Here is a 14,166-nt window from a genome sequence, read left to right as displayed (position 1 = left end):
TCAGGTACGAGGGGTTTGACAAGCAGAATTTAAATATTTTAGCTGAAAATAATGAGAAATATATTGCCATTAGCAAAATAATTAAAGTTAATGGTGTTCCTATTCACTTAAGATTTCTTGATTCATACAGAATTCTGATTGCTAGCCTGGCTACACTGGCCACTCAATTATCTGATGATCAATTCAAAATCACATGTGCTTTGTTTCCAAATCAGGACCTGAAATTAATTAGGCGGAAGGGTGTATATCCATATGATTATGTTACAGATTGTTCTAAATTTGATGAGTGTTCTCTGTTACCACAACAAGAGTTTTACAGCAAAATCAGAGGATCTGGAATCACTGATGAAGATTATCACCATGCCCAGTTGATGTGGAACAATTTAAAATGCCAGACATTTGGTGATTATCACAAGGCATATTTAAAACTTGATGTGACCCTCTTAGCTGATATATTGCAGGCATTCAGAAAATCTTCCATGCAAAATTATAAGCTGGATCCAATATATTTTTACAGTGCTCCGGGCCTAGCATGGTCTTCAATGTTTTTAAACACTAAAATGCAATTGGATCTGATCCAGGATCAAGACATGTATGTGTTTATGGAACAATGTATAAGAGGAGGCATTGTGCAATGTTCTCAGAGATATGCCAGAGCAAATAACAAATATATTCCTGATTATGATCCAGCACTGCCATCAAATGATATACTGTATGTAGATGTAAACAGCCTCTATGGTTATGCTATGATGGATAAATTGCCATATGCAGGGCTTGAGTGGGTTGAAGATTTCAATATTGAAGATCTTAAGGATTTTGATGACAGTGACTATGGCCTCTTCTTAGAGGTTGATCTGACAATTCCAGATAATTTACACAACATATTTTCTGATCTGCCCCCAATTCCTGAGGTTCAGTGCTCACCTGGCTCTAAACAGAAGAAATTGATGATGACTCTGGAGCCAAAACAGGGTTATGTCATATATTACAAAAACCTCCAGTTCCTGATGAATCATGGTGTTCAAGTGACCAAAGTTGGAAAAGTTTTGAGGTTCAGGCACTCAAGATGGTTGAAACCATATATTGATACAAACACAGAGCTTCGAACATCTGCATTGAGCCAATTTGATAAAACTTTGTTTAAATTGATGGTCAATTCAGTGTATTGCAAAACAATTGAAAATGTCAGAAAACATATTGATGTTAAAATAATTACTGACCCCAGCCGGAGCAAAAAATTGATTGCAAAGCCCAACTTCAATTACAGAAGAATTTCTGATGAAAATATGGCACTTTTCAACATGAAAAAAACAAACATTAAGTTTGATAAGCCTATTTATGTAGGGGCTGTGATATTGGAATTGGCCAAATTACACATGTTAAAATTGTATTATGATGTGTTGAAGCCTTTTTATAAGGATCGTGTAAAACTGATGTACATGGACACAGATAGTTTTGTTCTTGATATTCAGACAGAAGATGTTTATCAAGATATGTCCCAGCCTGAATTGTTTAAATACTTTGATACCAGTGAACATACAGAGATTCAACACCACAACAAAAAGGTGCCTGGCAAGTTAAAAGATGAGACACTTGGTGATGTTATTGTGGCATTTGCTGGGTTAAGTGCCAAGATGTACAGTTTTGAAACATGTAGTGGTGTTGTTGCCAAAAAAGCCAAGGGCATTGGCAGAGTAACTGTGGGAAAAGAGCTCCAATTTGAAGATTATAAAAATTGTCTCAAATCCCAGAGTTTAATCAGAACATCAGAATCCAGAATTCAGAGTGTGGATCACTTGCTGACTAGCAATATTGTAAGAAAAGTGGCTCTGGACCCACATGATGATAAGAGATGCATTTTATCATGTGGCATACATACTCTACCATGGGGTCATTGTTATTTGAAAAATGGCAATCAATGCCCAATTACAGAGCATGATTTGAAATAAATAAACATGCCTATGAACTTATTTGGGTTCAAAAAACAGGCTATTATGGACCTGCCAACACCACAACCCTCTTCTGATATAATATCTAAACTAAGTGCTTTGTTAATTATTCATCTGAACAGCATACTTACAGATGTTGATGATGAAACAGGTAAAATATTGTACATATTTAACAATAATTTAAATCATTACCAATTACCTGTAGGTGGTCAATTGCAATTTATTACAACCCCTGAGGGTAATGTCAAGATTTCAGTGGGGAGAAATATTTATAGAATTAAGCACTCAAACATGGTTTCTGGCACTGTATATACTGTTTCTGCTGGTGACTGCTTATATATTGAGGTCCCGGGATCCTATGACAAGCTTATACCTTTTTTTATAGAATTAAGAATCAGATATTCAATAATAAATAACCACTAAAACAAAATGCCTAATGATATATTTGGCCATACAAGACATGAAGATCACAGTGATGAGATTCTGATGCTTGATGTCAGAGTCAAGAAATTAAGAAGTGATTTACAAGCTTTACAAACCACACTCAATGCCAGTCTTCAACTAGAAATTACAAATTTACAATCACAATGCATGGACCCTCTTCTTAAAATTGATTCAGAACTCAAATTATTGCTTCAGAAATATACGGATTTGGCCACATTAGATAATTTACAAAGTTTAGAAGAAGCTGTAGCAGCTCTTCAAACCAGATTTAAGACCCAGGCTAACAACTCTGAGCAATTGAAACAACAATTGGAAGAGCAAATAAATAATGTCCAGGCACAGCTCCAAACAATTGTCAAAAGCATAAAATCACAAGAAGATTTTGATCTAGTGATTTCCACTCTAAAGGAACAGATTCAGTCACTCCAGATACCTAATCTGGACCCCTTGAACAATGCCATAGCCGAGGTTAAAGAAAAAATTGAGACACTTGAAAATTTTATGAACAATTTGCCATCTTCTGATGCTTTGAGTGCAATAACTCGGAGTGTTGCCAACATTAAGCTGCAACTTGAAACATATGAAGATTTTGGAAAAATTCAAAGTACCATAACCCATCTTGAAGGTACAATAGCAGCAGTGCAAAATGATTTGACAAATGTACAAGAAACTCTAGAATCCCGATTGCCTGGGATTGTAGATACTCTTGTTAGTGTCCAGCAACAGATCACAAAGCTTGAAAACCTCAACACTGAATCTGAGCTATCTCATTTTCATCACTTGATTGATGATATCCAAACAAACTTGAAATTTTACAACAATCAACACCCACTCAGGCAGATATAGCCCTGCTCCAAGATGCTATGCGTGGTGTGGTTGATGCTTCTGAATTAAATGATGTGAAATTGGCACTTGAATCTTTGCAAAATACTGTATCAAATCTCCCTACATCTCAGGAACTTAAAAATATTAAGAGAGAAGTGAATCGCATATTGAAATCAGAAGATATCAAGAATATCCAGACAGAGATCAAACAACTTACTCAGACAGTGGCCACCCTACCAACTAATCAACATATTAATGAACTGCATGCCCTGTTTGAGGATATCAGAAGGCAGGTCCATGATCTTACTGCTCAAAATTCAAAATTGGCAGTTATTGAACATTTACAGCAAATTGTAGCTAATATCAAGCAACAGCTAGGGACCATGGAATCCAATCAAGCAAATGCCCTGTCTGTTTTTGCCACCCAGCTACAAGAAATTGTGCAACAATACAAAAAACTTGTTGTGGACATAAAAATCAAGCCAGGCCATGATGATGTTGTTAGGACCATCAATGAGCACCTTGAATCTGTAACAAGCAGATTGCTTACAGCAGAAAAAGAAATAACAGGCATAATCGAGAATCCAAAACATACAGTAATTCTTGAATTGTACAGCATCCCCAACAAAGAATATGATTCACCATTTACACCAGGTGGCAAAATATATATGCTGTCCCCTGCACAGTTTTATTACCAGTTTTTTGTTGGGGGCACACTGAGACCAATCAAGATCAAATATTGGCTTCAACCACAGGCACACCACTACCCTACCTTATCAATAACAAATGCTGACAACAAACCAAAAATCACCAGTGTAGAGTTAGAGGATTTTACAGATCCCAATACATTAGAAACAGCTTATGCTGAAGATGATGGCTCTCTGGAATTTAATATACAAATAGGAGACAAATTATATTTAGAAAATCCTGTAGTATCAGCTGCTGAACACCCCATAGTTGCAATATTCTTGTTTTCATATTATGTCTAGACAAATTATTGTTGATGAATTACACAGACAAGCCAGACATAATTATAAGAGACTGCCAGTAGTCACAAAAGGCATAGATGATTTATGGCAGAGCGACTTGATTGAAATGGCAAGTGGACAGCTGAAAAACTTAGACAAAATCAACAAGGGCTACAAGTATCTACTTACTGTAATAGACACATTTTCAAAATTTGCCTGGGCTGTGCCACTCAAATCCAAGACTGGAAAATGTGTTACAGAAGCCATCAGGACAATCATCAATCAGAGTGGAGGATCACCGCGCTATTATCAAACAGATAATGGCAAAGAATTTTATAATTCTGTGTTCCAACAATTTGTTAAAAACCAGTCAATACAACATTATTCGAGTTACAGTGATCTCAAAGCCTCAATTGTAGAGAGATTCAACAAAACCCTAAAAAATCTTATGTATAAACAATTTACACTTCAAGGTAAATATAAATGGATTAATATTCTTCCAGAACTTCTACATAAATATAACAACTCGGTCCATTCCACAATCAACATGAAACCCTCTGAAGTAACTTCATCTGATGAGCAAAAATTGATCAGGACTGTTTATTATCCTAGATACCAGCCAACAACAAGAAAGGCCAAATACAAGGTGGGTGATCAAGTAAGAATCAGCAAATATAAGCACTTATTCAAAAGAGGCTTTACAAGAAACTGGAGCACTGAATTATTTACAGTGGTTCAAATTAAACCTGGGACCCTTAACACATATATAATAAAAGACCACCGAGGAGAAATTCTCAAAGGCCGGTTCTATGAAGAAGAACTCAACAAAACTAAACAGCCTGACACATATCTCATAGAAAAAATCATCCGCAGAAAAGGCAACAAGTTATTTGTCAAATGGCTAGGACTTCCAGAACACAGCTGGATCGATGCAGACAAAGTGATAATATGAGCACCTGGGATGTTGTAAAGAGGCTGCCAGAACCTGAACAGCAGATTAAGAGAAATGGCAAGTTGCTGCCTGAAAATATTAGATGTCTTATTGTTGGGCCATCGGCTTGTGGTAAAACTACACTAATGATTGATAATTTTTTATTGGCACCCAACTGGTTAGACTGGAAAAACAGGCACTTGTATGTCTTCTCTAAGAGCTTGGAAGAATTAAAATATCAGCAGCTGATGAAGCTATATGATGGATTGGATATTGCCACTTTTGAATCAGATGTTAAGCCACTTCATGAATGTCTCGATAATTCTGTTGTTGTGTTTGATGACATTATACTGGATAATCAAAACAAGGTTAGAAATTTCTTTACACAGGGCCGACACAAAAACATTGATTGCTTCTACCTGGCACAGACTTTTTCAAAAATACCGAAGCAGCTGATCCGAGACAACAGCAATTTTATATGTGTGTTTCATCAAGATCATACCAACCTCAAACACATACATGATGAATATGTAGGTGGGGACTTGAGCTACAATAATTTTTCCAAGTTTTGCAGTAGGTGCTGGAACCAGGACAGTTATGGGTTTGTGACAATTGATATGACAAGAAAACCCAATAGTGGTAAATATAGAAATAAAATCAACAATTTTCTAGACATTGAAACATATATAAATAACCATGAAAAGGCCAATTATTGATGATCTTAAATTAAGAGATTATCTTGTAAAAAGATTTAAGGGATGGAAATCACAGAACCGAGGAATTTATTAAAAACACAAACAAACAGAACAGCCTATTATTGATGCTATTAGTGAATTAGGTAAAAATATCAAAACTGTTACAGAGCAAAATCAAAATTTGATCACAGATCTTGTACCTGTAGCTGCTAGGAACATATTAGATTATCCATTCACCCCACTTTCCAGTATTCATACACCTAGTCCTATTGCTCCTCGAAGAATTGAAGCTACTCAGGATCCTATTGAATTGGGTCTTCTTGCTCAAAAATATTTAAGTACACCTAAAGACAACAAAGATGAGGTTTTTGGCTTATATGTTGACACAGAGCATGATGGTAGCATCATACATAGAATTGGCAATTTCAGAGTAACATTTATGGGAGATGATCTGTTTGTATATTCAGAATCTCATCTTGGAGAAAGAGGTGCTTTTGTTAAGTATCTCGGAACACCTGGATTGTGGGAACTGATGACTAGGAAGAGACCTGGCAGCTATACAGATCAAGATTATGAACATTACAAAGAAATATTAATAAAATCAGATGCTCTATACCAGAACAATGATCCCACACAAAAAAGAGTCAAGTCTAGCAGTGGAACAAAATACAACAATTTAATCAAGCCCATATGGTCACAAATTAAGACAGGGAGTGGAATCAAACAATACAACACCCTGCCTAAAGAATTTGTGTGGGTTGATGATGTCAGGAAACTTGTAGATAGGTTATTGGTGATAGCTGGGGAGGAAAATGCTGGCAACCACAATTTTTAACCACAATTTTTACAATGAAAAGGTTGGAATTATGGACATGATAAGCACAAAATTGTCTAATTTTATAGTGAATGACACTAAGGGGATTGGATATCTTATAAAAATTATTAATACTCTACCACCTAAATTTTGGAATATTTCTGAGGGTCGGGGGTTGGTTAATGACATTATAAACAAGCTACCATTTGAACTACACATTCCAGGCTATCAGTATTGTGGTCCAGGCACAAAATTGGACCATAGATTAAACAGAGAGGACCCTGGTGTTAATCCCCTAGATGCTGCTTGTAGAGACCATGATATAGCATACAACACACATTCTGATCTTGACAAGAGACATGTTGCAGACAAGAAATTAGAAGAGGCTGCATTTGGTAGATTTGTAAGCGAAGATGCTTCTTTGAGTGAAAGAATAGCAGCATTGGGGACCACCATAGCTATGAACACCAAACAAAAACTGGGGTGGGGGTTGTGAATATGTATATAATAAACCTACAATGAAGGCCAAGGGTGTTATGTATCAGGTACCTTATGCAGGTCTTAAATCTCTTAAAACTATTGATAGTCTTTTAACCAAAAAGCAGCGCAAGAAAAAAAGCTCTTGTATTGCCAAGGGTCATGGTATGAAATTGTTGCTTAGTACCACCCAATTAAAAAGATTACAACAATCCAGGAAAAAATCACATGTGGGGGGTTTCATATTTACTATCCCGGCCATCTTAGCAGCACTTGGGGCTGTTGGGAGCTTGGCTGGGGGATCAGCTGCCATAGCAAAAACAGTAATAGATGCCAAGAAAAATAGGGCAGAATTAGATGAAATAAAGCGCCATAACCTGGCCATGGAGAAACAAGGCAAAGGTGTTAAGAGAGCCATGAATAAGTTTAAAAAAACAAGAGCCGCTTACAAACCAAGATATTGAAGCTTTAATCAAGCCACTGGGCATCAAAAATTTTAGAGGTGTGTACATGTCTGATTCTTTACCAGAACAACCACTCAACAAAGAGTGTGGCATTGTTAATTTGGATAAGTATAAAAATCAGGGCACTCACTGGATCTGTTATCTTAAATATTAAAAAAATGAGGCATTTGTGTTTGATTCATTTGGAGGTGTTCCACCTGAAAATTTAATAAAATATCTAAAATCAGCTAATCTTTATTACAATAATGGCCGTGTTCAAAATTTCAAAGATGTTAATTGTGGACATTTGTGTTTATCTGTTCTTAGATATATGTCTCAAATAAATAAACCATCAATTGAAAATTTTCAAAAAGCCCTGTGGTATCTGAAACATCATGGGGGTATTCCATCTCACCAGCCAAAATTCAATATTGAAACTCAAATTACATGATGATATAGTGTATCCCAAAACAATAGCTCTTAGAGCATTTTATGGCATGTACTTGATCCCTAATATTACACACCACAACAACAAAATTGCAGTAGGGGATCAAAAAATTGTCATCACTCCAGGGCAATATAATCTGTCCACTCTAAATGCTCAATTACCCAGAGGTATAGTGTTAAATCAAAATTCTGTCACTCACAGAGTAGAGATTGTATCTGCTACAGAAACAGTGGATCTGGGTACTATAGGAGAGCTGTTAGGCTTTGAGAACAACACAAAACTTGAACCGGCAATCAAACACACTGCTATTAATATACCTAAATTCTTAGCCATAGAGACTCTGAATATTCACTGTAATGTGGCCGAGGGTATGATCACCAAATCAAATGGCATAGGCACTCACAAACAAACTGGCATCATTGCAACATTTAAACCTAATTCTGAATTTATGGAGCCAATCATCTACACTCCTTCCCCAACATTATATTTTCCTGTGTGCCACAACAGAATAGATAATATTGAATTGATGGTCACTAATGAAAAAGAAGAATTAGTTGATTTTGCTGGAGCCACAACAACTGCAATCATAGAGATTAATATTTAAATAAAAATACATACAAAAAAATGGAAAATATTGAGAGTTATGAGCTACAATCATTCCCCCCAAACAGGAGGACATTTGCAAATTTAAATCAACCCAACACAGAAATTGAGGTTGATCTTGATGTAGGGGATGGCTTTATACACCCCCACAGAGCAGATCTATACATCAAATTTGATGTTGTAAAGCTCGATGGAACAGATTATCCGGCAAATTCAAATATAAGATTGGTAGACAATTTTGTGCCGCATCTGTTCTCTGAAATTGAGATCAGAAAGCATGGTGTTGTTATAAACAGAATAGATTATCCCGGCATTACCTCCACAGCTTTGGCCACACTAAAATTATCCAAAACCGAGGCTTCTTACTACAAAATAGGTGGATTTGAGGCTGGTGATAAAATTATATCTAAGAACCACACAGTGCTGTTCCCTATGCGCCTGTTGCCAGGATTATTTTCAGATTACAAAGATATTATGTGGAAGGGTGGTTTAAGAATCACATTTAGAAGAGCTGCCAATGATAACAATGCTTTGATGAGGTACAGTACATTAAACTCTACAGGGGAAGCTCTGCCCAATACCCTACCTGATGAAGGCAAATGCATTATTCAGACTATGGAGCTAAGAATCCCAGTTGTTGAATATGAAGCCAGTTATGCTCTTAAATACAAAGCTGATATAATAAAAAATCCACAGATTCCTTTACAATTTTATACATATCAATGTGTACAAAAACCTGCCGCTGGTACCTATTATGAGTTTGATGCTACAAATTCATTCTCCAGTATACAATATGACATGCCGGATTTTGTGGTGGTTCTGTTTCAGACTGGAAGACACAATAATCAGGAAAAAAATTCAAGTAAATTTGATAACTGCAACATCAAGAACATATATCTTAAAAATGGCAGAAATGAGGTATTTCCTAGAGAAAATTATAATTTAGACATGTCCAAGGATGATTTCCTTAAATTATATGAAGCATTTACAGCATACAAAAGGGTCACTACTGGCAATACTGACATGTATTACACACCAGATGAATTCAAAGCACAGAGACCCATGTTTGTCATCAACACTTCAAAAAGGAAACAAGTTGTGGTTAATGACAGGACAAACATTAAAATTATCTGTGAATTCCACAATACACTCCCTGATGACACCATATGTAGTGTTATTCTTATAGGGGAAAAATCATATGTTTATGATGTAAGAAATGAGAGAGTCACAGAGCAATTCTAGAAGAATTACATTATGTTAATACTAGATATACAAGTTGAGCCTGGTGCCCAATTGAACTTAGACCGGAAGTAAATATGTGTGTGTGTGTGTGTGTGTTAATACGTTTGGCTTAGTTTTAAGTGTATCCAAAACAAATATCAAGAGGGGCATATTTTTAACAAATTTATGGACAACAATCTCACAGAAGTGCCTTTTATAAGTGTAGTCAAATCAATCTGAGGGGGGTCATACTTTCACGGGAAATTCCCGAGGGCATTTTTACAAAAATCTTGGATTAGACAGGGTTCCACACTTGAGCAAAAAGCTCATATGGGCATGTTGAGCAAGTTTTAAGTGTAGGCAAATCTGCCAGAGGGGGGCTCATACTTTCTCGAAATGGTTATATCATCAATTACACTACTAAAGTATCCTTAATTACTAAATTTAGTAACCTGAAAGTTTTGGAAGGCAAGTGCCCCCTTGCCCCGCCAAGTAACGCTTTTCTTTGTGTCTGCCAAATTAATACATTAATTTCAAGACTAGCAATTTAATAACGAAATAAAGCCAATCATTGTAAAAGATGTAGCTTGCATGAAGTATTCTACTACAGAGACTAACCGAAAAGGGCAAGAAAAATCACACAGCAAAAAGTTGAGGAGAATATAATGGTATAAGACCGTAAATTTCCGACCGTACAAATGACGATAAAATGTTAACATCTATTACATTATTGTAATTTTAATGCCTATTTTAAAAAATATTCAAATGTAAATATAAACGAATAAGTTCCGTCTTATGTAAATTAACAGGCACGCTGTTAAATTTTAACATTAGAATACTGTAAATTTACATATCTTCTTAGAGTATAGTAAAGTTGCATCGGTAAAAGTGTAGTATGTTTCCACATTAGAATAGGTAGGATGTTCTTCATTTTACTTGCACGTAGGTTAGGTTAGGAGTGTTCATTGAACACTGCAAATCAGAAAACTGACTAAAGTTTGCAAAGAACATGACTAGTTATCACCAGTGAATCTAACCTAACCTAACCTAACCTAACCTAACCTTACCTAGGTGAAAGTATAATAAAGAAAACTTAAAAAGGATCAGTCCTTCCGAATTTCGTATGTCGAGTTGAGTTGGTGTTGAAAGTCGACTTTATGCACATTAAGGCTAATTGAGATTGGACCTACAGTTTGAAGTGGGATCCGAACCACTTGTTCCTCCGCCGGGTTTCGAACCCGGGACCCCTTTCGTATGTCGAAAATGTGGATACATACTGTCGTGATTAAATGTGGAGACATACTACACCTATACCAGTTGCATCATGCCTCATCAAATGTCTTACTGTTGCTGGAACCCTTCGCAATAATATTCGGCTTCACCATCATATTCTTCACCTTCTTCATCGGCTTCCCCTTCATCCCCTTCGTCATTTTCTTCGTCTTGTCTCTTTTTCTGGTGTCTCTTGGCTTTCAACGAGTAACTCTCGCTTATCAGAGCAAATAGAAGGAGTACTAGTAGTCCGAACGAATACAACCCCTTCATCATTCCTGACTTTCAGATACTTTGAAAATGACAATAAAATCGTGTCCACACATGGAAATCCTATACACGTATATCACATCTGGTGTTCGTGACCCTGTCTAAATTGGTAAAAGAGATATGTTTTCTCCGATACCGTAGGTCATGGTTTCGTCTTGCTCCAGTGATAATAAATTGGATTATTTGTACGTATTCGCAATCAGGCAGGAAGGGTATAAGGAGATATCCACATTTTCGCACTGTCGAATGTACGACGTGTAGATAAGTTTCAAGGCCAATTATGGGTCGGTGCAAGGTGGATTATTTTTATTATATTTTCGTGCTAGTTTTGACCAGTATTCTAGTGGTGCTATGCACACATGAGAATAAGTCAGGGTTTTGTAGCTTCCAGGATTTTCCTGGAAATTACAGGAACAGAATCGTGTTCCAGAGTCAATAAATTATTGTTGGAGGATGGACAAAGTCAGACTTGCTGGAGAAAATGGACAAATGTTAAGAATCATGCAAATTTATCTCTAAATCACTATATCTTTTTTTTTAGATATTCACTGATACAAATATGTTGACTCCATAAACTCATCAAAGTGCATACACTGCTAATGATGCATTTTAAATGCATTAAAATACACACAGAAATTGATAATATAGGCTTCTTTTTGTTAGCTGTGATCAACTGGAATGCATTGACATCAGGCACGATCAAACTTAATTTGATGAATTTCGAGTTCTGTGTTTATAAAAACATTTTTAAAATGAACACTAATTCTAACTATTTTCGCGATATTTGCGTGAATAGATGAAAATATTGAAAAATATGCCCAGCAGCGTAATATTTCGCCTAACTTGGTCTGCACAACATGAATTCCAGAAGGTTGGAGGTCAGGGTTTTTGAGTCCACTTTATGCACAGAAGGCTAATTGAGACTGGACATATAGTTTAAAGTGGGATCCGAACCACTAATTGCCTCCACCGGGTACCGAACCAGGGACCCTTGATTACAAGGTGACGACGTTACCACCACACCACTGGAGGGACGAGTGCCCCCTTACCCCACCCCCACGTTACTCGACGATATTCATTCAGACAATATAAAGAATGTAAATTAGTGAACAAGGAACTTATGTAAACACAAATTGTGTAGGTAATATATACAGAGTGGCACAAAAAGAACGCATGTTTTTGGAATAAGTGTAGTAGCTTCGTTGATTTTCAAGATACAAACGTTTTATTAACACCAAAACTATCGGTAAGAAATGCAGTTTGGACAGGTATACAATGATGATTTAAGTATGGAAGATGATGTCGGAAAGATGAGTTCGTTATTGCTGTCCCCACCACGTAATCTCACGTTTCGGCGATGTCTCTTGGCCCCCACGCTCCCCAGAATTGTCTGTCTGCGACTTTTTTCTGTGGGGTTACCTCAAATCGAAAACCTAGTTCAGTCGACGAGCTGAAAGTTGCCATTCGTGAAGGAGTTACAACTGTGCCAGGCGAAATGTTGACAAGGGCAATGCGGAACACTGAGAAGAGGCTCCATATGTGTGCAGCAACAATGACGTCATCTTTCCATACTTAAATCATCACTGTATACCATTCCAAACTGCATTTCATAACGATAGTTTTGGTGTTAATAAAACGATTGTATGTTGAATGTCAACGACGTTACAATTATTCCAAAAACATGCGTTTTTTCCGCCACACTGTATATATAGGGTGTTTTTTTAGAGTGATAGAACTTTGAATTGAAATAAAACACATAAAAAGTTAAGTTTGAAGCCAATTGTGTTTTCATTTGAAAGATAACTTTCTGACATTTACTTTTTTGAAAATAATTTCCGGCATATGTCCACCACGACTAGCTGTGATGAACCGGATTCGATCAGTCCAATTTTGAACCACTTTTTCAAGTAATTGGGGACGTGTGTCGTTAATAACACAAGTTATGTTGGCTTCCAAAGCGTCAATTGTTGCTGGTTTATCAGCATAAACCAGAGACTTTACATATCCCCAAAGAAAATAATCCAGTGGCGTTAGGTCACATGATCTTGCTGGCCAATTCACTGACAGAACCGATATTTCCGAAGTGCTCTAAACGTTTGGCGAACAGAACATTGATTTTGGAAATATATTTCCATAATTTGTAAACGTTGTTGCGGCGTCAGTCTTTCCATGATCATTTGCCAATGCTCACTGATCAGAAATGACAAAACAACATGTCATCAAAACAAAACAAATGACAGCTATCCCTATCGAAAGTTCTATCACTCTTAAAAAAACACCCTTTATACGTATATATATTTTAAATGGTTGACACGATGATTCCAAAATTATTGACCTACCTCATCAAAATCTATATCGTCTTGTTCCATAAAACCATCACAGTAATATTCAAATTCTTCTTCGACCGTTAGCGAACCATTCCCCACTTGATGTTTTACTCTGTGAAGCAAATGTACTTCTTGCACTGCTACAAACAGGATGCTCAAACCAACAATGTGAACCGTTGCCTTCATTGTTGCGTTGCTCTTCTGTGATCACTCTCAATCGAGGTCCATGTGCATTACTACGAAGTAGTACTGTACAATTGGGAGCAAGCGCACAACTAAACGTAAGTTCTGAGTATGTAAATTAGCGTCAAGTGACACTAATCATAACCTAATTAGTAACTAGAAGGTGGAAGGTTATGTATAAGTATGCTGAAATAAGTTGTTAATTATTATGGTCTAGAGACTTCCTTATTTAGGAAGAGTTCAACAATTAACACTAATAAAAATAGATGTTGTGATAGTTTTGTATTAAGTAGGCA

General features: G+C 36.5%; 1 protein-coding gene across 1 annotated transcript in view; it reads right to left on the bottom strand.

Annotated features, from left to right (window-relative positions):
- LOC145980713 (uncharacterized) overlaps positions 1-13,941 on the bottom strand; it is a 28,360-nt gene extending 14,419 nt beyond the window's left edge. The window contains exon 1 of the mRNA XM_083113779.1: positions 13,700-13,941. Within this exon, the coding sequence (XP_082969905.1) occupies positions 13,700-13,873 (174 nt within the window). The 5' untranslated portion in view covers positions 13,874-13,941. The remainder of the gene's footprint in view (positions 1-13,699) is intronic.
- Positions 13,942-14,166: the final 225 nt, after the last annotated feature.

The sequence above is a fragment of the Lepisma saccharinum genome, chromosome 28 (genome assembly GCF_977018435.1).
Source record: "Lepisma saccharinum chromosome 28, izLepSacc3.1, whole genome shotgun sequence".
Taxonomy (NCBI): Eukaryota; Metazoa; Arthropoda; class Insecta; order Zygentoma; family Lepismatidae; genus Lepisma; species Lepisma saccharinum.
The sequence above is the reverse complement of the archived record's forward strand: the minus strand, read 5'-3'. Positions and strand labels throughout refer to the sequence as shown.